The 24,430-nt window shown below is 32.0% G+C and overlaps 1 protein-coding gene and 1 long non-coding RNA gene across 2 annotated transcripts in view; one reads left to right on the plus strand and one right to left on the minus strand.

Annotated features, from left to right (window-relative positions):
- Positions 1-103: 103 nt before the first annotated feature.
- On the minus strand, positions 104-11,982 carry LOC143228510 (uncharacterized). Its single transcript, XR_013015344.1, has 2 exons — positions 11,932-11,982; positions 104-587 (listed from the first exon to the last, which is right to left on the minus strand). It is a non-coding gene; the product is annotated as an uncharacterized LOC143228510 (long non-coding RNA).
- A 59-nt stretch (positions 11,983-12,041) lies between these two features.
- Positions 12,042-24,430, plus strand: part of LOC143228520 (uncharacterized) — a 46,660-nt gene continuing 34,271 nt past the window's right edge. Inside the window, 6 exon segments of the mRNA XM_076459768.1 lie at positions 12,042-12,251; positions 15,302-15,412; positions 17,026-17,091; positions 17,453-17,546; positions 17,873-17,952; positions 19,917-20,020. Of these exon segments, the coding sequence (XP_076315883.1) occupies positions 12,249-12,251; positions 15,302-15,412; positions 17,026-17,091; positions 17,453-17,546; positions 17,873-17,952; positions 19,917-20,020 (458 nt within the window). The 5' untranslated portion in view covers positions 12,042-12,248.

Below are 24,430 nucleotides of genomic sequence, written 5' to 3' on the forward strand. Positions count from 1 at the left end.
TTCTAGCTTTAATTTCAGTCAATGCTGAAAATCCAGTTTTGCAAAACCATGAAGATGCAAATGAAAGCAGAACTTCAACTGCTTTTGAACTGATTGCAGGATATGAATTTTTAATGGCGATCCAACACTCATCCAAGCTCTTTTCGGGAAACAATGATTAATAAAATTTGTTGTTTCATAAATCAATGAGCTGTTCTTCCTCCTCCGTTGTAGGATTTGTTGTCTCGTTGATTCCGAATGGATAGGTCACCCAGTTATATTCGTCGACAGCAAGTGACGGGAAGTAATGTTTTAGTGTGGACTGTAGGTTGCTTAATGTGTTCAAAATTTGAAGGGACAATTTTCTTCTTTGACGGACATTCCTTAACAGAAGGAAAACAATCAAGGACTCCTTTTGAGATCTTATTCTTCCACAGCGTCACCTTTTCATTGAAGGCCTTCAGTTTGGACATTGCAGTAATGTTTTCAGATGATCCTTGGAGACTTAAGTTCAGAGAATTTAATTTGTCAAAGAAGTTGGAGAGAAATTGAACATTCAGCCACCAGATCTCATCATAAAAAGAAAATTCAAAACCTGCTTCCTCAACCTGCAAGAAAGAAAGTACTTCAGTTTTGGAAGGTTTCAGAGTGTCTGTATAGTAGCTTTTATTAACTGACATGTTCAACTTGCTTGTAAAATTCCAAGAAAGTTGAACGTGTTTCAAAAATACTGCAGCACACCTGCTAATCTCTCGTGGTATACAGGTTGATAATCACTACAATAAAGAGTAAATATTACTTCATTTATAGACATGTATTAATATTTAGTCTTGAATTTTATAAAATTATTTACTTATATTTGTAATTCAAATATAACACTAGATAATTGGTATGACATACTTTAGTGATATGATGGAAACAGTCTTAAAGAATCAATAGTTTACTATGATATTAATGTACCCTCTTTTTACACAATACTTTAAAAGTAATATATCATTGGTAAATTTATTTTTAAGTGAGAGAAGTAGGTTTCATAATAATCAGTATTACTCAAGGAATCCAAAATAATAAAAAAAAGCATTACTTATATCAAATTTACATATATTCATATTTTTAAAGCAAATTCTGGTATTATATCAGATGAAGCTCATGGCTAGACTATGGCTAACTTTTTAGTCAAAAGCTTAGGTGAATAATAATTAACCTGGACTTATAAAGAGTCTCAGTAGTAAAATTAAATGCAATTTTTTCAACAGAGTCTGCAAAGACTTCAAAATTTCTTTAAAAATAGAGTATTTCTAAAATTTAATTTATAGAAGAATTCCAAGACATAAGAAAGGTTTATAGCAAATATTAGTACATGTGCCAAAAAATGTATAACCTTTGAAATAGCCAGGAGAGGCTTACAAAAACAATAAACTTAAAGTTATTAGTGGAAATGTTTATCACTACTAAAAGCTTGAAGTGTGGTGGAAAAGGACTGGGTAATGGTTGGTTTGGTGATTTATGGTGAAAAGCAATTAGGCTATCTATGTCAAACATTTGGTAAAAAGTTAAAAAAAAAGCAATCAAGGTAAAACAAAGCAAAATTTATTTTTAATTAAAAAATAGCTTTAAATTCAATTTTTATAGCAGTAAGAGAGAAATTACAGTAATACAGTTGTAAAGGACTTTCTGTAGCATAATTTTAATTATTATAACTCACCAGAATGACTAATGGGTAAGTTCAAGTATCAGCGTTAGAAGTTGGCCTTTTCAGTCCTGGTTTTGAGTTATTTGACGTTATAGCCACTCTTCCAATTTTATATCAAATTAGTTCTACTTTAATTCTTAAAAAAAGGTATAATTAAAAACTTAAATAGCATTAAAAAGTTTAATGTCATTTAAAAAATCTAAAAACATTTGTAAGGTGGACAGTGTTACCATCTCCAATAACACTGTCTAACATTATGGATAAACTTTGGGACAAAACATGTTTAAAATGGTACTGTTGTTGAGAGTCGTAAGGACAGCAAGACAGTAAAATGTAGCTTATTCTGATTTGAGTGTCACACAGACAACACACTGGTGTATCAATCCCAAATAAAAGAAAGCGATGAATTAAAAAACTGACTAATGCATAGTCTAGTTAGGACAACTTCCTCTTTCCAATTCTTATGGAAGCAAGATGACCAAAGGCCAATACAGGGTTTTATTTGAAAAAGCTTGTTTTCACGTTGCTCACTCCAAGTCAATTATCAACTGACATGGAGCCAAGTCTTGAATACAGGATCATAGTCCATGTATGGAACAGGCACAGCAGTGATAGCGCCAGAGCAGACAGATTTAGCTGCGGTGTCGGTGAGCTTGTTCCCGCGAATACCAACGTGGCCTTGTATCCAGAAAAACTGGAGAGAAGTAGATGTTAAAGAGAAATGGGCCAGTTGGTTTTGGATATCGATGAGAACAGGGTGAGAATGGACATGAAGCAATTCCAGGGCCAGTAGAAAACTAAACAACAGTAAGTTAATAATGCAATTTGAGTACTGTTTAGCTCCAGGACAAGAGAAATGGCATACAGTTCAGCAGTGAACACAGAAACTGTAGAATGGATTCTGTGTGTAACCATTGATCCACAACAAACCATGGCAGAGCCCACAGAGTAGAATGATTTCAAATCATCAGTAAAAATGGGAATGGAAGGATGGTTCGAAAGATGTTCAGCAAACAGAATATGGTACTTCCAGTCAGGAGAATTTGCCTTCTAAAGGTGACTTAAAGAAAGGTCATATTTAGGGATGGTAATAAGTCACCATAGGATAGACTGACTAGCAGAAACAGGTATGTTATACAAGGACAGGCCCAATTCATCTAACTGTGCCTGGATCCAAAAGATACAATGGCAGATTCTCTGTTCTGAAAAAGCATGGCACACTGAGGAAGGAAATCAAACCAATCCTTACCACAGCACTAAAGTTTCAAAGCATACAGTAAAGACAGTTGCAAATGGCAGAGGTGTAGAAAAGGTTCATGAGACTGTGTACAAGCTCTGGACTGGGGAAGTGCAGAGCCAAAGTCCTTGATGGTGAATTGGGTCCATCTTCTTCAAGGCCAAGTTCCTGGCAGAGCCATATACTAGTGATCCATATTCTAGTTTTGATCAAATAAGTGTATGACATAGCTCTAGCAAAAAGCATTGATATACTCCCCACGTGGTGGAAGAGAGGACATGGAGGATGTTCAGTGCACTTGTACATTTGACTTATAGCTGCTTGATGTGTGGTATAAAGGTTAGTTTGCAGTCAAAGAGAAGCACCAAGAACTTTGTCTCAGGGACCACAGGTAGCACAACTTCACCGATATGCAGTTCAGAATCCGTGTGAATACCCCTTTGGCAGCAAATGGGTTTAGAAAGAGAGAAGTTAAAAACTGTTTGCTGAGATGTGAAAGTCATTGACATAGAGCCTGTTTGCAACAGTTGGAAGGAGTTGTTCAGTGATGGCATTAATCTTTATACTGAAAAGTGTGACACTCAAGACACAACCCTGAGAGACTCCAAGTTCCTGTAGAAAAGAACGGGAAGATGTTGAACCTGCATGAGCTTGGAATCGCCTGTCCATTAAAATTTTTTTAATGAAAATGGGCAAATGACCACGTAACCCTTATATCTTGCAAAATGCCATACCTCCATGTCGTATCATAAGCCTTTTCAAGGTCAAAGAATATTGATACAAGATGTTGTCATTAGAGAAAGGCTTCTCTGATTGACATTTCAAGTTGAATCAGGTGGTCCATGGGGGAGCACTGTCATTGGAGTCCATAGTGGGTGGGCGAGAGGAGATTGTTTGATTCAAGGAACCAAACAAAATGAGCACTAACTATCCTCTTTGGGATCTTACAGGGACACCTTGTCAAAGCAATTGGACAGTAGTTTGAAAGAATTTTGGGGATCCTTCCCATGCTTAGAGAAAGTTAGGACAATAGGTTAGCACCAGGCATAAGAAAAATCATTCTCCTGCCAAACCTTGTTAAAAACAATCAGAAGGATTGCAAGAGAAGCAGGAGATAGATGGTGCAGCATCTCATAGTGTATATCATCAAGTCTGACTGATGTACTGCCAGACTGATGAAGGACCAGTTTGAGTTTCACCAGTGTAAAGGGGCGATAATAGTCAGAGAGATAATCAGCTCTAAAGGAAAGAGGTGATTGCTCTGCCTGTGTCTTGATGGCTAAAAAAGTGAAGGATGAAGCAGGAGTGCTAGATACCCAGCAAAAGCTTTCACCTAGAGTATTGGTGGTACTCAGAACATCAGCTACTTGCTGGCCATCAGAGAGCAAGATTGAGAGGGGAACAGAATTATATTGCCCACTGATCTTTTAAATCTTGTTCCATATGGCTTTGGAACTGGTGGTAGAAGAGATGCTGGTTGTGAACTTAATCCAAGATTCCTTTTGGCTTTGATGTCTTACCCAGAAAGTGATGCAGTTTGAGAGTGTGGGATACCTATGAAAAGTATCCCAAGCTCGTTTTTGGGCCTGCTGTGCCATGAGACAGGCAGGATTCCACCATGAACAAGGATATCATGGAAAACGTGTCAAGGTTTTAGGAATACATTGAGCAGCTACCTGTATAAATACAGTCAATCACTGCAGTCGTCTATATTAAGGGCTTATAGATGATGGCAGGATCAAGTTTTGGAAGAGCATTGAAAGATGGCTTGATCCAGCTTTCACTGGGGCACATGGGTCGGGTAACACTGACCATGTCCAGTCTCTCAAAATTAAAGGAAAATGATCACTGCCTCATGGGTTATTGTCAACCATCCATGAAAAGTAGGAGAATAGTGAAGGGGAGCAAATTTAGAAATCAATAGCAGTAAAGGACTGACTAACTGCACGACAGTAGGAATAAGAAGCAGTACTGAAAAAAAGAAGCCGTGATCTGAGAGCATATGCTCCAGGAAGGACCTCTCCCTTCAATATCAGTACCTCCCCAGAAGGGATAATGTCCATTAAAGTCTCTCAGGATTAAAAAGGGAGATGGCAACTGCTCAATGAGAGCATCAAGGTTTGATTGATCAGAGGTATCTTCAGGAGACAAGAAGAGAGAACAAACAGTGGTGGTACAACCAAAGGAAACCATGGATGGCTATAGCCTCCAAGAGTGTGTCGAGTGGCAAAGACAGGGTGGGTACATGCTGATCAACCAATAGTGCCACCTCTTCATGCACTCATCCATCACATAGTCCATCATTTCTGTACAAAGAAAACTGCCAAAAGGTGACTGTATTGGCAGGTTTCAGAAATGTTTCTTGCAAGAAAAGACATACAGGATGGTAGGAAGCAATCAGTGCTTTGATGTCATCCAGATTAGAACATAAACCTCAAGAGTTTCACTCTATCAAAGTGACCATTTTTATTTTTGTGCAGGTAAATTGGATGGAGAGTTCTTCTGTTTTAAACCACGTCTTTTTTCTTTATTTGAGGGAGGTCTATCGACCTCCATGTATTTTGCCCTAGGTCAATTGGGCTGGTCTCTGTTATTGGTAGAGGATTCCAGTGACTGAAGACATGAATGAATGATCATTTTGCATCTTGGGGTGGGAGAAGATGATGTATCTGAGGAAATGCCTATACCTCGAACCAAAGAAAGTGAATCTTGGGGTTTGCTGGAATTAAAGTTAGGGACAGAGATGGGTGTTGACACTAATTTGTCAACTTTTTTAACCACGAAAGACTTTTCATATAGTTTGAGAATGATTCTTTTGGAGGCACAGAGAAATCTACCTACATTCCCACTGCAGTAGTGGAATGAAGTGCAGCAGCATACATCCAAGATGAAGTGGTGGACAGCAACTTTCGAGCCTCAAGGTAAGTGATGTTTTGAATTGTCTTCAGACACTGCACCTCTTTTTCTTCCAACTATTTAAGGCAAGAATGAAAGTAGGACAGGTGAGAACCACTGTAATTGATGCAATGAGAGTCTGTTTTGCACTCACAGGCATTGTGGTCCTTGCCACCACAACACCACAACATGACATAATGTACAAGTGACAAACTCACAGGAAACATCTGCATGAGGCATAATGTCTTGCCACCACAAGTGACCAAACTGCTGACACTGGAAACATCTGAGAGGGTTTTGAATGTATGGCCATACCTTGCAACTAAGATAACCTGCCTTGATGGTGACAGGTAGATGAAGTGATGTAAATAATAAATTAGGGACATTGGTTGGTATCATAATTCCATCTTTGAGTGGAGATATGCCTCACTGCAGAAACTCTTTAGGTGGAGAAACCAGCAAGAATTTCTGACTCAGGGATGTTCTTCAAATCCCTTTCAAGAATAACTCCTCATGACAAATTCAAAGTAGTAAGGAGCATAACCTCAATTGGTATATCCCCAATTGCCTTTGAATGTAAAAGGAGTTCACTGTCTTTAGATGTGGTTTAGAGAGCCAGCAAGTCCCTCTAGTCCCTTCTGAATAAAAAAGGGATACGCTTGCTCTAAAGGTTTGGTTTGTCCAAAAGAGAATGAGGTGCAGGTGTTATAGATGGTGAAGAATCCTGCTCATAATCTTCAAGATGTGGTTTTTTTACCTATGGACTGTTTTTCACTATTCAATTTAAGTTTTTATTTGAAGGATCCATAATAAAAAAAAAAATGTTTTGGTACCCACTGACACCACCCATCATAGAGCTCTATGAGGGGATGCACTACAATGCCAAACAAGGACACTGCAGCAATGCCAGAGATTCTTAAACACTATACCCAAACATCAGCATCTGATACAATGTCCACAACACTGGTATTTGGTTGACCCTAGCCCAAGTGGACCAGCCAGCTGACCCTAGGGGACCACCCAAAGGCTGCCTGTCTACAGGAATTCAAGGCAAAAGTGGTGTATTAGGGTTGGACTTCTCAACCACCAAGATCCTCTCCTTCCTTTCATGGGTCATCATACATTTCAAACACATGGGTGGATGTTTAGATCTCATAGGAGGTAAAGTGAAAGAACAGAACCAACCCTTGGAGGTCCCCTCACCACGTACAGGAATCCACACTGAGGGGGAACAGAGTAAAACTAGAAAGAAGGAGCAGAAAGTAAGGAAGTACAACAGTAAATGAGTAGTTAAGATAAAAGTTAGGGCCTATACAGATATTCAGTTATCAATCAGGTACCAGTCTCCAATAGATTTAAACCTTTGACTGCTTGCAATGAGGAAAGAGATAATCAAGAAATTCATAATTCTTTTATAAGTTACTTGCTTCAAAGACTAGGGGCCCGGCATGGCCAAGCGTGTTAAGGCGTGCGACTCATAATCTGAGGGTCGCGGGTTCTCATCCCCATCACGCCAAACATGCTCGCCCTTTCAGCCATGGGGCGTTACAATATGACGGTCAATCCCACTATTCATTGGTAAAAGAGTCAAGAGTTGGCGGTGGGTGGTGATGACTAGCTGCCTTCCCTCTAGTCTTACACTGCTAAATTAGGGACGGCTAGCACAGATAGCCCTCGAGTAGCTTTGTGCGAAATTCAAAAAAACAAAACAATCAAAGACTAGGACTAAAATTTGTTTGCTGAATGCCAAAGCAGGGTGTTATTGGAGGAGGGCATTACCCTCAAGTTTAGAAGGTGACTCCAAGTAGAAACTTCTTCAAGACATTTCTAGTCAGGCAGATTAATATATACATACAAGTTATGTAATAGTACAGGGACCCCAAATGAACTTTGGGGAGGGTTAGTGAGATAAGTAATTCTCAACCAATGGGCTGTGAGACATGTAGTTATAGGACAGGGCAATTGTTACTGCTATAAACTAACAAGTCAATAAGTGCACATGAGAGTCTTTACTGTTGTTAAATAACTAAAGTCCTTGAGATGTAAAAGGTTGAGAAATCCCGAGTTAGGGGATACTGCATTATGAATAGAGATTTGATTTATTTCCTGTTCATCTGTGTTTGCCTCTTTTTTTCTTTCATGTTTATGTTCAATTTATCCTTTCCTTTAACAGTCCTCAATCTGTGTCAAAGTGAGCTTTTGGCTAAGTACTGGATTTCAATATACAGGAACACCACATTTGAGATTAGATCCACTTAACCAGTGTTTGAGGAACTTTGTTAAAGATAGTTTCAATTAAATTTGTAAACTAATTGGGGGGAGTTTGTGAATAAACAAATAAAATGAATAGGTAGGGTACAAAAGATAAAATAAAAATATGGGGCATATGTTAAATAGTTTTGTACATGAGTATCACATTTTAAGATGAGCATTGTTGGTATTATTATAAAGTTTGAAATATTAAGAACAAAATGAATAAGTTTAGAGCTTAAATTAAAATGGAAGACTTACTTATAAATGTTGATTACATATACAAATCACTAGTTGTGCCCCACTTGCAATACTGTATACAGTTTTGGTCTCCTTATCTAAAAAAAGGATGTTGGATTACTGGAAGTAGATATAATGAGAGGATATGTTAACATTTCTTGTTTTTCTTTTCAAGTGTGAAAGAACCAAAAGAAACAAGATTGTCAAAAATTAAAAGATTATCTAGAGCAGGAATAAGATAAATTTAATAATAATAAGATAAAGCACACAGTAATCAGAGACATACCAAAGAAGGAAATAAAAAAAGAAACTATAAGGTAGCATATGCATACATACAACATTCGGGCAATAAATAAAAAAGGGCCCTCAAAGTTTTCTTGCACAATCTCTTCCAACAAAAATAAAACACAATCCTTAATGTTTCAGGAAATCTTCAGTTCCTTTCATAAACTTATTTATTGTCCTTATATGCATGCATATCCTACCTTATAGTTTCTTTTTTTATTTCCCTCTTTGGTATGTTACTGTTTTCCAATGCTGACTTTTGATTGAGTTGCTTGATAGAACAAGCATGTAAAAACTGACCACATCTACAGGGTGTTCAGAAAATCACTGTGCAGTTTTGTAATCAGCATTCATTCAGTCTCCTTCAAGCCAGCAACTGATAGCAGTGTTTAGAAACAAAATAAGAAGGATCCGAGCCTGTATTGATGCCAACGGGGGTCACTTTCAACATTGTTTATAACTATCATTCATATTTACTGCCTGTATTCTATATTGAAACATGTCTGTTAATAAATATATAAGTGCACAGTGACTTTCCAAACACCCTGTATATATCCATTAGTACATATAAAATATTCTGTTAATATACACAGATTTTCTGTTTTATTTATAGTTCTTGTCATTCAACAGGAATATATAATTAATATTATATTATGTATATGTTAATAAAAAGCTTGCTATGAACTGTTAATGTTTTTAATATTAAGTCACCAAAAATAAGAACAAAATTAACATATTCAGGAGAGATATATAATAGCTTCACCTATTAACATTTATGTATATTTTACAAAATCATATTAATTATTGTGATTTAACAATGCAATATTTGAAACTGATGTCAGTTTACATTGTTCTTACATTCCATTACACCCTCTTAAGTTGTGTAAGTTAATAAGTTGAATAATTTATAGGAAGATCTTATCATACTACATTTTTATAAATTTACAGATGAACATGCATAGATGCTTTAAAACCTCTTTAAAAAACTATATGCTTTATTTACCTAGCATCATCAGCTGAAAAGTTCTGATAAAAACATACAACAGTTCAAATTGTTCCATGTTATAATACCAATAATGATAACTGTTATCGTGTGAATTCCTTTTGCAAGCTGGCAAAGCATAATTATAACTGTACTTGTCATGAGACATTAGTATTTGGGCTTTCATATTTAACACATTATTTATATAGTCCTTTAGAAATTTTCAAGATTTAGAATAGTGTATAATAATAGTATTCCAACATATAATACAGCACTATTCAGGTTGGCCGAGACACAAGTAGCCATCGACAATTTTTCTGCAATGATTTTAACGTATGAGAAATCAATGGAGTGATTGTTTAATCTTATTCAGATAATTACTTAATTAGCTTGACTCAACTTCTATTACTTATTATGAATTGTTACCACAAATTGGCTACTTTATAATCTGTAAAAAAGTAATTAATACCAGTGTAGAACTTCTAAATAATTCATAGATTATTACAAAAACACAGGAGATAGACAATCAGTCACATGTTCAGTTTAATAGATGAACTTTACAAGCACTGTAGATTTACTTAATAAACACAAAAAAGCATTCACTTGTAGCAACCCTGATATCATTGGCTCAATGTGTCTGATCAGGTGGCCTATAACAAATGCTAAATGAAAAAACCTTTTTACCTTGAAAATGAAAATCCTGATTGTAACCCATATAGATTTAATCTCTTGACTACATTTTTAATATATCCAATGCCTAAAGGATGCAGTTAATTCCTAATATAAACAGTTATTTCACCCCCGTCCCCCCATTAAATATTTTATCAGTATTAAATAACTTACAATTTGGAATCTTAAAATAAACCTAATTAGCAGTATTCTCTAAATATAACAAAGTTTCAGTAATTCCCATTATATCATGGTTTTCTATTTCCAACCTGATGCCCGAAGTCATGTTTTATTCTTAATTCGTTAAAATAACAGCAATTAAGCCTATTCTTAAACTCACTACATTCATCTTTAAATGTGATACTTATTTTTAACACAATTATGTAATTTATGCTCACCCAAAAGCAGCTGTTATCCTGACTATACAATTTAGTCCTTCCTATCTGCTATTTTTCCCCATCTCTAATAATAACAGATCAATCTTTCTCAAAGTTATCTCTAATTTATCCTTAAGTAAACAAACTCTAAGTGTACATACTGTTTTTCCGAACCTCCTGAAATTCATGATAAAGCCCATAATTTTCGTAAATCCTAGCACATAGAACACGTTATAATTTTCACCCACTGATCAATATCTTCACTGCATTGAAATTTCCTTCTCTTATTCTTCATTTCCATTCTACTCATCTAGTTGTAGTAATTTCATACTTAAGTAATACGAAGCTATTTTACATTTTTTAGATTAGTATAAATTGAAATGCCCTGGTAACTGATCCTGATTCCATTGTTTACTTGTACATCGCTTCTCTAATCTGTAACTAACTGCTGATTTAGATAATTTTCTAACATTTATTTTAATTTCTTAGCAGCCTAACTGATTTAAAAAGGCGTTCTAATCATTAGAACCGTTTTGTTTTTGGCACTGCATCCTCCTAGTTTATTACATTTACTACATTATTCGTTGGGTTAATTTGTACTTCTTGCTTGCTTCGTGCTGGTTATTCACAACAGCAGTAACAGTAGTATGTAATAGCGTATTGCTCCCCAGTGGCTCAGCGGTATGTCTACGGACTTAAAACGCTGAAAACCGTGTTTCGATACCCGTGGTGGGCAGATCACTGACAGCCGATTGTGTAGCTTTGTGCTTAATTCAAAAACAACAATAGGGAATCACTAGTTGGCTTTAAAAATGCATATTAATATTGCAGTGATCCAGCGTTATCTACTGCTTATGTAATAAGCCAGTGCTACTATGATCTTGGTTGTTGAAATTAATCACGGTGTGGATTTTGTTATCCAGTTAAGTTAATATGCTTTCTTACAACTTAAGGAATATTAATTTTCAAACATCATTGCACTGTATGAGGTAATTTCGAAAACATCTGTAATATCGTGAAATATTTTTGACTTTTTTTTTTAAAATAAGCGGTTCTAAGATAAATACGTATACCAGAGCGACCTCTAAAGAATCAGCTGACGTATTTCCTTCCTAGTGGAAATAAACGAGAATAAAAAAAGAGAAGCCACGCTTATAATATTCTATTGATTTCGACAGTTAACAATTTATGCATTTCACATATACTTGAACTTTCTGAATTTTAGTATAATATGCTTATTTATTTACTTTTGATCTGAACATAATTGGAAAAATCACATTCTAGAATACATAAAAATAAAAACAGCCCCAAATTTTTCACTTACTTTTTCTCGATTGTCTGACGATGTTGCTACGTGATACGCTTGATGACCTATTTACACCTATAAAAAAAAGGTCATGTGTAATGATGGGAATGCCGGGAAATTTTTAAGTCACGTGACTTTTCACCAATCACAGCGTTGGATCTTCCATGACAAGTTGTTGTTTAGCTGTAACCAGATTGTAAGATATATGTAAGCTAGGAGAGGGAAACATGTCATACATGTTATTCTATTATATTTAGAAATACCAGTGCTTAACGTTTGTGCAAGAAAACTATTTTGATTTTGATTTCTGGATGTTATAGCAAGGTGTTGTTGAAATGGTAAGCAGAAGCTTCAGAAAAACTACATATTTAAGGTTTAATTCAGGTTTCTGTAAATAATATGTACTTAGTAATACAAGAACGAAGTTATAAGGCTGGTTGTCATAATGTAAATAATGTGTACCTTTCATCACTACGCGAATTCTGTGAGTTAGTAGATTCTCCTTAAGGAAAATAACCTATATCTCTACCGAAGTTTAAGAACAAATGTGAGGTTTTAGTTGTAAAACTTAAATAAACACAGCTGAAAAAAACTAGGTCTAACGTTAGCCTTATCTGAAATATGTGATACAAAGTAATAGTAATCTAGGTTGACGCGAAGAGTGTTCGCTTGTATAAGATTCATGGTTTATTTGTCATAAGCCTCAATATCTTGCAGCCAAAGTTGAACATCTAATTTAATCACATCAACTTAGTTTATGTAAAATAATATAAAGTTGCTTTTTAAAAACGCCTCATATCTTTAAAAATATTCTTTATTATAATTTAGCTTGTTCTTAGACATATTTAATACATTTTTTTTATTTATATCATGTATTTACAGTAAGTTAGGTTCCTGGAGATGCTTTTATCACATCTTTGTATACACATTCTAACAGTGACAGAAAAAAAAACTGACAAAAATTAATTCATAATCCATGTTTTGGGCTGTAATTAGGTGAAACTTGTATTAATTTAAAAAGATTAGAAACTCTTATTTGGACAAAATTGGGTTAACTATAAACATTTTCAAAAAATAGTGTCAGTTTTCACATGACTTCATCTTGTAGAATTTCACAATTTTTATTATATTCTGCTATTTTAGTAACCAAATGCTAATACATATTTCATTAGATTTATAAATATGTTTTGTATTATTATCATTTTTACTGTTGTTAACCATAGCACAGTTATTTGCATGAAGTATTAACATTTATTAAGAAAGTTAAATAACATGTATGAGTAAGCATTATGGTTAAATAATTAGAACATAATAATGAACAAGTTGATATTTTTTTTATTAACCAAGAAGACTACTTTCTATTCTTCAAGTAAGCAACCAATATCATGTATTGTGTGGTATTTAAACATGTTTTTTACTTGCAGAGAAATGAAAGTTTTAACATTAAAATTTAAAAAATATGTTGATAACATGTAACATTTCAAGTCAGCTCAGGTTTTATTAATGAGTGTCATAAAAAATTATTTTGATTATTGCTAGTTGGGAAGACTGACTTTCAGAAGTTATAAGATATGATAGAAATGGCTAATCTAAATTTAAACTTTGGGTTATTTGTTTATATGATCTAGCAAACTGAGAGAAAAAGTACTCTTAAAATTTTGCATTGCAATAAAATAATTTTAAGTAGATGAATACTGAAATTTCTTTATTAAAAATTGAAAACTTCCAAAATTACAAGAATATGAAATTACTTAAAGGATAGAGAATGTCACATAAAATGAGTTAAAGATTATTCAGTCTATCATGGACTTTAGAAACCTTTGAGTTTAAAAATAAAGATAGTATAACTTCAGCCTTTCAGGTCTAGATTAATTGCATAAAGAAAACTGTTAAGTTCTTCTAAGATAATGTCTTTATAGCTGGAAAATTCATGGCTGAAGTTATTTTTTTTTGCTAATGATTTCATCAACAAAAGTTTGGAGAATATTTCATGTAAATTGGTTTTCTGTTTAAGATGTTTTGGGAAAGCTTAAGAAACTTGTAGAATAGAATTATGATCCTTGAAATATAGTAGAGAGTTTGATTTATATTTATTTAAACATCTTTCAACACTGGAAAATGGTTAAGAGGTTTACTGATGCATTTTTAAAATTGTTTAAGAATGATTCAGAAAGTTATGGGTTTGTTAATTTAATTTTTTTTAACAAGATTTTGCTTTCTCTTTTCTGAAATTATTTAGAATAGCATTTTTTTAGTTAAAAGTTTTAATACTTTGTTAGAATTCCTTGATACAGTTTTTAATTTTTTGAATGTAGGAAACATGGTGTTTAGATTCAAAAACTTGAATCAAGTATCACTCAATTATTATTTATTAAGTTGGTTTATTATGGAAATACTAGAAAAGATACATAAGTATGATTTACTGGAGAAAAGCAAAAATTGAACATAAATTAGCAGTTACCTGTAAAGTTAAAATTAAGTATGGTTTTAAGTAGATTTTGTTTTGGATCTTTTGTTCAATATTTCAATGATTTGGGTTGTCAAGAATAATATTTCAGTACTAGTTACTGATGTTAAGCTACTGAGTAGAGCTGATTTTACTGATAGTGAAGACTTCCTTCACTGAAAATAATCTTTATAGTTTTGGTTAGTGAATTAACACCTGAAAAATGACTTTCAGTATTGTGAATTATAAAGTTTTACATTTTTAATGTGGTATCTCGGAAAGAACTTCCTCTTATACAATGGGACTACTGATAAGGTTTAAGAGAAGGCTTTATGTCATGGAAAAGAAAGGTTTATATGTGAAAAATGATGAAAACTGAAAAGAATTAAGGTTCTGCTTATAGAAATTCTGAAATTAAGGGTAAGATGGTTATGGTAAGCTTATGTAATCTGGAGACTTCTTTTGAAATACCATGTTTATTTTGGTTCCCATCCTGAGGAAAGGATATTAACATGTTGAGAAGTGTATGCAATAAATAGTCTTTTAGAATGATATCTTAGTTAAGAAGTTTAAACTACAAGGAAAGACTCAGAGTTTTTAACATGTTTTTTGTGAAGCATAAATAATTAGTTGATTTGACTTAAGTGAAAGCATGTTGAAAAGGTTTCATAGAATATTCATGAGAGTGACTTGAATGGTGATTGAAGAAGGTGAGTAACAAACTTGAATATGAGACAGATTTAAGCTTAGAAAGCTTATATGTACACTTGTTAACAATTTTACAAACTTTGAAAGATTTGTCTGGTGATCTGGTTAGTGCAGATTTTGTTATGTGGATTGATATTCAAGATGTATAAATAAATATTGGTTTCACTTTTATTTATAAAAAAATATTATGTTGTTGCAGGATATGAAGGTTTAGGTATTTTGTTTTTCTTGCAGAATGCTGATGAACCACCATATTTAACAATTGGCACTGATGTTAGTGCCAAATATAGGGGAGCCTTCTGCGAAGCTAAAGTAAAAAAGATTATGCGACAACTGAAATGTAAGGTAAGATATTTAGATTTGTTCACCAGCATAATACAGTTTCTGATGTGCATATTTCTGAATTTCAAAAGGGATAACAACAAAAAGGTAAAATTGTATTAAGTATTAATTTTTATAAAGTGTGATTAGTGTGTTGATGATATATTTATTGAATTTATATATAAGTTTGTATGTATGCAGGGGAGTAATTATGCTGGTAATCTGTTCAGTACTCAATTTGCTTTTTGTCCAGTCTACGATGGAAGGCATGCAGCCTGGACAAACAACAGATTGTAGCTGTTCAATAAAACTACGTGATTTGTTTAACATGATACTGTAACTGTTTAATAAACTACCTAATGACATTAGTTTTTGTTGGCAAGAAGATCATGAAAACTTTTAAAACAGCTACAGTGTCGTATTAAACTAATTGGGTAGTTTCATCAAACAGTTAGTATCACGTTAAACTAATGGGTAGTTTTATCAAAGAGTTAGTGTCAGGTTAAACTAATTGGGTAGTTTCATCAAACAGTTAGTGTCAGGTTAAACTAATTGGGTAGTTTCATCGAACAGTTAGTGTCAGGTTAAACTAATTGGGTAGTTTCATCGAACAGTTAGTGTCATGTTAAACTAATTGGGTAGTTTCATCGAACAGTTAGTGTCATGTTAAACCAATTGGGTAGTTTCATCGAACAGTTCGTGTCTCATTAAAGTAATGGGTAGTTTCATCGAACAGTTACAGTGTCTTGTTAAACCAATTGGGTAGTTTCATCAAACAGTTAGTGCCATGTTAAACTAATTGGGTAGTTTCGTTAAACAGTTACAGTGTCATGTTAAACTAATTGTGTAGTTTCATTTGTCTGATTAATTTGTATAATTGGTCAGTAAAAAACGTTTATCCATATGACATGTTTTATTGACTGTTGTGCTGCAATCAGTACCTACTCTTGACATTAGCTTTGTGTCTTTTTTCATTTTATTGGAGGTAAGTTTAGAATTACAAAAAAATTTTTTTTATTTGCCCATTTTATATGTATTTGTTTTTTAAAACCTTCAAAACAATGAATATAATGAAAAACAATGAAGAAGTTTTTCTGCATCAAACTAGATAGTATCCATAACAGTGCCCCTTGTTTGTGTTGTTAAAAGGAAAAAAGTGGTATACATGTATCTTTTTTTAGTAAATTATTTTATAAGTTACACATGCGAGCAAAACTCTTTGTTGTATATATGTGATTACTACACTTATTTAGAATTTTACTCTTAAATATAAGGTATATTAGAAACTGCTATTCCTATACCTGGAAACATTAATAATGTTATTTCATTTTTAAATTCAAACAAAATAATGTATTAACAGTTAAAGTCTGTTTAAATTCTCTTAACATTTTTTAAATTTTTAGTACAAGATGGCCTATCACAATCATTATGTGTGCTGCAGTGACAACATTCATTACAGTTTTATAGTATTTGTAAATGCATTCAGTGTTTATCATGAGTAACCATTTTCATGAATTCCTGTGGTTATTTAAACAAAAAAGTGAATATTTTAATAATAAACATAAATTTCTTAGATTATGAATAACAAGTAAAGGAATTATTTGTTAATTTTACTTTAATGGTTGTGTTATCATTAGGTTACTTTCAAAAACAGCCTTGGGTCTGCAGTTTTACCTGAAGATCATGTGCGGGGAGTTCCAAAGGTTATTATACAACTTTTATATTTTAGTATTTGTTTATAATTTCTGTATGTTATTTAAGATCACAAGATTAACAACATTAAAAACAAGTTTAACAGTATACTCTGTTAAATATTGAGAAAAAAAAACTCACATTTCATGAACATTCTTGTGATTAAAGAAAATCATAAAAGCCAGTTGTCAGTAAGAATCATCTTATATTGTTATAAGACAAAATGTATGTTAGCTACTATAAAAATTAAAAATTATATATTTTAAAATAATCAGTATATTTCATATTATTCTTAGTGAACATGCCATCAGTGATTGTTTATTTTTTGCAAATTTTTCCTCCCCCCATATTTTAATAAAACATGTTCCTCAGGTTGGAGCTAAAGTTGAAGCCAAGCACCCAGAAAAAAACCAATATTTGGATGCAGTCATCAATAAAGTTCTTGATCAAAGTCTCTACACTGTTGGTAAGTGACTTTCAGCTAAGTTTTTATTAAAACAAAGTAAGTGAATTCATGCTAAGCAAAAACATTATCACATACTTTTGAATATATCTTAGACTGAAATATTTGTTTTGTAGTTGATTATGCTGCATTATGTAATACAAGATTATACATTCAACATCAGTGTAGCATTATGTAATACAAGAACATACATTCAACATCAGTGTAGCATTATGTAATACAAGAATATACATTCAACATCAGTGTAGTCTCAAGTGTTTTAAGGTTTAAAACATGTTGATTAAAAAGAAAACTGGTAGAATAAAGTAGAAATAATAATTTTTTTTCAGTGTTTGATGATGGAGATGAAACAACATTAAGAAGAACATCTCTTTGTTTAAAAAGTGGCAGACATTTTGCTGAGAGTGAGGTAAGATAATAGAGTATATGATGAAAATGTTTTGTTTAATATGTCTGTAGTTAATCTTTTATGGGCTGATTTTCAAAATCTTTAAATTGATTTTATATGTATTAGAGAAGTAATTTCCTTCTCAGTATTTGAAGATTTATTTTAATTTACATATTTTATTATAACGTAGCTTACAGAAAAAAAAAGACCATTTTTCTATTTCAATACTTCCCCTTCCTGCTCGTGTACCTCTCAAAAATAAAATTATTATTCTGCCTATTGTTTTTCTACATATGTATTATTTATCCACAGTGGATAACAATATTTATTTGATCAATTGATATTTTACTGTTTACGTCTTTTAAACTAAGTTTTTTACAGTAAGACAATGCTGTAAGGCCTATACAAAAACCTTTCTCCAACGTACTGTCTGCCAAAAATAAAAGGTGTCCATTTTTTCCATATTCCTATTGAATATGTAAATGAAAACACTGTAAGGCAACCTATTTAAGAAGTTTCTAACCCCACCAGAGAAAATATCTTACTAAATTAATTTGAATTTCCAAAACTTAAGCTAATTACAACTAATAATTAATATAAAATTTATCAATTATCAAAGCCTTAATAATTCTAAACAACAAATGCAAGTCACTTATATTTCATTCAGTTCTACAAAGAAAACGATTACAAATCTTTAAGCCTTTTTATTTAGCTCAGATTTTGTAATTGAGGTTTTTAATATTGGTAAGTTGATCTTCTTCCTCACTTAATAAAAGAACCAAAATTGCATTAGTATTCCCAGCAAGGTTTCACAAGAAACTTATAAGTTATAATAACATTTATAGTATCAGATTAACAATTTTTGAAAATGGATTCCAGATTTCTCTTTGGCTCTTTTCACCAAAGTCATATAAACTGCTCAATTTCAAGCCTTAAAGAAGAATCTCACCTGAATTATGAGTGATTCACTTCTAACATACTTTAATATTGGAAGTGCATCAATTTTACATTTTTTTTCTAAATAATGAAGTGGTATTTCTATGATCATTCCTTTACAGCATAGTAATAGCATTAGTAAATTTAGTAGTCATTATATGACAAGAAGCTATCCAAGTTCGTGACATAAATAATGAACAGAAAGATGATTCGAGGGACCTTGCTTATCACATTCTCGTTAGAAAAATTATCTTTGTTACCACTTTGTTTTATGCCACCAAATCAGTTTTCCAATGACTTTATATGTTTTCAATAATTGAGTAAAATCTAACTGGTCAACTTTTTGTGGTACTTTAACGTTCTTTGAAAGATGCACCATCATAACCAGTAAGGTTTAACCAAGAAAGTTGTAGTTGATAGAAATAAAAGAAATCGATCTAATTAATCCTCATTCATTAAAAACACAAAACATTACATTAACTGAATCATCTTGAATATCCTCATTATTATGTACACTTGTTAAAGTTAACAGATAGGTCTTTACCTCACCAGGTTGTCTTTTAACTTCCTTTTGGTTCTAGTATAAATCTTATTTATGTTTTGAGCTTTACTTTTTGTTTTTGTCCCAAGCTTTAACTGAAAACTTTTTTTTCCAAAATATAAATTAAGGAAAATCCTTTCGCACTTCTAAAGAATTTTCCAATCTAGGAATCTCTTATGTTCTACGTAACATTCTTGCGTATACCACGGTCTCAAGAAAATCTTCAGATGAAGAGGGTTTTCTTAATAAATAACTCTGAGATTCAGTCTGGTTTTCAAGTACTCTTTCTTAAAGTGGCAAAATGCTTTAATGAACACAAGTATGGTAGTATGGGTTTCTTTTGAGTTTGTTTGTTTGACATGATTTGTTTTCTATATCTTCATTAGTTACTAAAGTAAAGAAAATTATACAAAAGGGTTACTTTGTAATATTAACTGTGAGAATATATATCAAACTGGATATTTATGTATGGTTTTCTGATTAATGTGACTTGTTTTCATGGATATAGACTTTAGATCAGCTCCCACTAACAAATCCTGAACATTTTGGAAATCCCGTAGTTGGCTCTAAAGCTAAGAGAAAAAGAAGGTCGATGTTGAATTCTTCCTCCATGTAAGTTTGTCTGAAGCATTTATTATGTGAAAAACAATCTTAATTCTTTTCACAAAAGTAAATTTTTGCAGAAGCTAAGCCTGTAACCTGATGAACTGAATGAAATATCAAATTGATGCCCATGTACTGAAGATTAACCAATATTGGGTTTAGATTCTGTGTGTTCTGCATGTCTGTGTGCCCCTAATGTGTGTTTTCTAATATATATTAGATGAAGTTGAATTTTTTAACTCTTTATTTTCTTGTAAACCTTTAAATAAATGAAGAAACATTTAAGGAGAAAACATGTTTATGAAAGCCAAATAAAGTACACATCCTAGGCTTAGATCATATCAATTTATATTTCAAAATTGTGAATATGCATTGAACAAAACATACATTATGTTTATCAGACACAATAAAAATCATTGTGAGAGTTTTGTCACCTGACAATTAAATAGATAAATATGTTCATTTTTCTATTACCAGAGTTCCCAGATGTTTTGCTTATTTTCATAGGTAAACAAACTTACAGATCCAATTTTCTTAAAAATCTGGTAATTTTTAATGCTTTAATATTGGAAGTGCATCAATTTTACATTTTTTTTCTAAATAATGAAGTGATATTTCTATTTTATATATCTAGTGATATATCTATTTTAAAGAATTCTTTAGAACAGATCAGTGTCTGATACTAAGATAGGTCACAGGCTGAGTATAATGATTTTATTTGCCACAATCAGCACCAAATCATTTACTTTTTATATGTGAAGATATCCATGTCTGAAACTGAGCACTTGTCTGCCATGGAAATATTTTTGTGAAACATTTTGTTATATTTTATAGGGAAAATTCTATTTACTGAGTTTAAATATAACCATATTAAAATGTTCTTGTAATATAGTTTTGTAACATACACATATTGTGTGGAAAAATGTTTAGAGAAGTAAGAGTGAATTGAAATTGTTTCAAAATGTCATTGGATTGTTTACCCAGGAATGAGAAAACATAACAGTTAATTTGGGAAATTATGAACGTATAAGAAATATGTGAAACTTTAAATTATTTAAAAAAATATTTTGAGATAAATTGCTTAAACCTAAGATTTGATATTTTGTTTTTACTACCCATTGCTTCCATTTTGTTTTGAAGGCACAGTTAAGTAGCCAGTTATGAAAGAATTTGCAACACTTGTTTCATTGAAATATAATAATACAGTTAATGCTATATTAGTTTTAATTGTGATGAAGGCACAATTTTTTCCATATTCATTACTTTATTTAACAGTTTTGTGTGTGAAATTAGTCTTTAAAAAAAACACTTGTCAGCATGTTTAATTTATAGCATAAAAGGATGCCATACTGACTGTACTCCATAAAAACAAATATTTCATGTACTCATATTATACTTATTACAATGCAATATAACTAAGATTATGATCTTTTAAAAACACTTAGGATAAAACTAATTGAATTATATCATATTTACATTTTAATCATTAGCAAGAATGTAATTATGACATCAAAGCAAAGTGTAATTTAGAATTTGTAAGTTTTTGAAAAATTGATGGTGTTTTTATTTGAGTTTGTATTTTTGATAATGATTTAACAGCTCATTTATTGAAAATCTAAATTTATACAATATATTAAGATGTTACATTAAGTTTAGAAATAAATATGAAAATATCAGTTAAAATGTTACTGCCCTTTTAATATAAGTATTAATAGTGGGAGTGTGGTTAATTTTCATACTGTTTGGTCTAAAACTATTTTCATGTGTGTAACTGTACAAGTAATACTATTGTGGAGGAAAGTGGGCATCGCAGCTGTTTGTTTTCTAACTCCAGTTAGTTTTTCATGTTGGTGTTCTACTTGGTATGCTAGTGTGTTAATGGTTATTTGTCTTTAGTAATGATGTAAATTACAGTGGTCATCAATATTTATTGAAGAAAATGCGCTGACAAAGTGAATGGAAATTCACTGATGACCAGTAATGAATATTTTAACAATGTCCTAACGTCACAAATCTTCTACCTTTTCTTCAGAACAAAGTTGATAACTGTTACATTTGTTAATGAGGATAACAAGAATTCAGTATGAGAACAACACTCTTGTGTTTGGTCAGAATTAGAAATACTGTCAGTTTTCATTGTCAGAACAATATGTTTTGATTTCAGCTAGCTAGTGCACATGTTTCTATTGGAACATTCCAGGTTATGGGTCATTTGCAGAAATAACAGTACCATTAAGAAAATTTTACTGTTTTTAACATTTGATTAAGTAAAACCTCAGTAATTTATATTTGATCTTTTTGTTTGTCATAATGTACTGTACAAGGAACCTTCTAGATTATTTAAAAAGTAACAAGATAATGTTTTTTTTTAATTCTCTGCCTTTTAGGTAAGGTGAATTGTGAATTACACCATCAAAAGTAATTACCACAGTGGTTAGTCTATAGCTTTTAATGTATACATATCTTGTTCACAAAATTTTGTACAGAAAATATCAGATTCTTTTCAAATAATGTGTTAAAATTTTTTTAAAAGATTTGCTTTTGAATTTCTGTTTCAAGAATGGTGACTGTCCAGCATGCAAAATAATTTTGATTTTTGAATTAAAATATTTTTTGGCATCTGAAAATTGTAAAATTTCGTTTTTTAATCTATATAACCTCCTGAATAAATATTAAATTTGTTTTTAAGGAAAAATTATATTTTATCTGTTATTTTCTCTACCTCATCTCTGTACAGGGTTGATCAATTTGAAGTAACAAAAATTATAAGTTATTATACTGATACACCAAAATTCTGCTGTAATTTATCAAGCTTCCATATTAAGCTGTATTTGAGTCTAAAAATATCATTTCTGGTTAGTATATTGCTTTGATCATCACGTTTCAAACTCTTCAGTGATTATACTGGTTTTGCCTGTGCACATACTTATGATATGGTATTACTACCTTTTACAGAAAGCTTTCTCAGTTTTTTTGTGCCCACTAAGCATTTTTGATAAATTTTCACTCAGCCACTTGTCTACATACCCCATCAATTTCTCACTCTCTTTGAACGTGTATATATCATGTGACTACTTTCCACCAATAGCATTGAGTTTACCTATACTGGCATGGCAGGTTCCCTGTGGTATTACCACTCAGTTCTTACATTTGTAATTGGCATAGCTTCATTCAGAGATGTATTTTTTTAACATGTGGCTACTGTTCATGATTGTGCTTATTTACCATTTCAGTTTTACTGTGTTTGCATTCACTTGTATCAACAATATCTTTTTGCACTTGTTTCTTGTTCCCAAATTTTACAAGAATTTTATATAAATTTGTGATTCAGTATGCTGACTATGGTAATTCTCTTTATGGTACACTTGCAGTCAGACTTCCCAGAAATTGGGTTTGACTTTTTCTCAGGAGGAGGTACAAGTGTTAATCCACAGAGAACTAGATACACATGTTTGGCCTGCTGTTTTTTCTCTTTTTCAATTTGACAGTGTTACTGAGGATGAAAACAATCAAGGAGAAGACAGTTTTAACTCTCTTTTTCTGACATCATTTTATTTTGGTCTGCCACACACTACACCTCTTTAGGAGATTTTACCCTTCATACCTGTTTTTTAGAGCTGGTTACTAAGGTTGACACATGTTCAGTTGTTTTTGTATATTTGAGAAGAAAGTCATTTTACTAGTTTTCTTTTTCTGCTTCTGTTGTTATGCCTCCATGTCATTTACTTTGGTGGAGGTTTGTTCTTCCCTTCCTTTCTTTCTGTTACTTCCAGATCTCCCAGTGGATCAGTGGTAAGTTTTTCTATTGGTACACATCTCATCTTGTTGTGATTGAAATATAAACTACAATTTTATTACAGATTACTATTTATAAAATAGTAGTTTGAAAAAATTATGAATGTAAATATACAAAACATGATGGCATGTTCTCTGATCCTTATCCTTAAGGAAAGGGATAATGATATTATGATAGATAAAAATCATAAGAAGTTTGGTGTATATTAAAAAACGTATTAAAGTAATTCAGTCAACTTTTATTCAGGTACTAAATATTATAAATCTTAAAAAGAATAGCAACAATCAACTAAGAACATGAAAAGAAGATACTTAAGTTTTAAAAAGTGCTCACACAAGTTTGTTTAAAGAACCACTAACTTTCAAGAATTATACTTAATTTTAGAAAAAAAATAAGTCAAAACAATATTCTTAACAGCTGAAATGAAGCTTAAAAAAATAAGTTTTTACTTTAAGTTTTCAGTGACTTATTTTCTTCTATTTTTTAAGATATGGTGATTATATATTTTTAGTATTTTGCGACTTATTGATTTTTTGAGTTGTGGTATACGTAAGTTTGTGTTAATTCTTGTTTTATAACTTTGAATTTCATTATTTTTGAAAAGGTGTTGTAATTGAGGTGTG

This window comes from Tachypleus tridentatus, chromosome 1 (genome assembly GCF_004210375.1).
Source record: "Tachypleus tridentatus isolate NWPU-2018 chromosome 1, ASM421037v1, whole genome shotgun sequence".
NCBI classification, from domain to species: domain Eukaryota; kingdom Metazoa; phylum Arthropoda; class Merostomata; order Xiphosura; family Limulidae; genus Tachypleus; species Tachypleus tridentatus.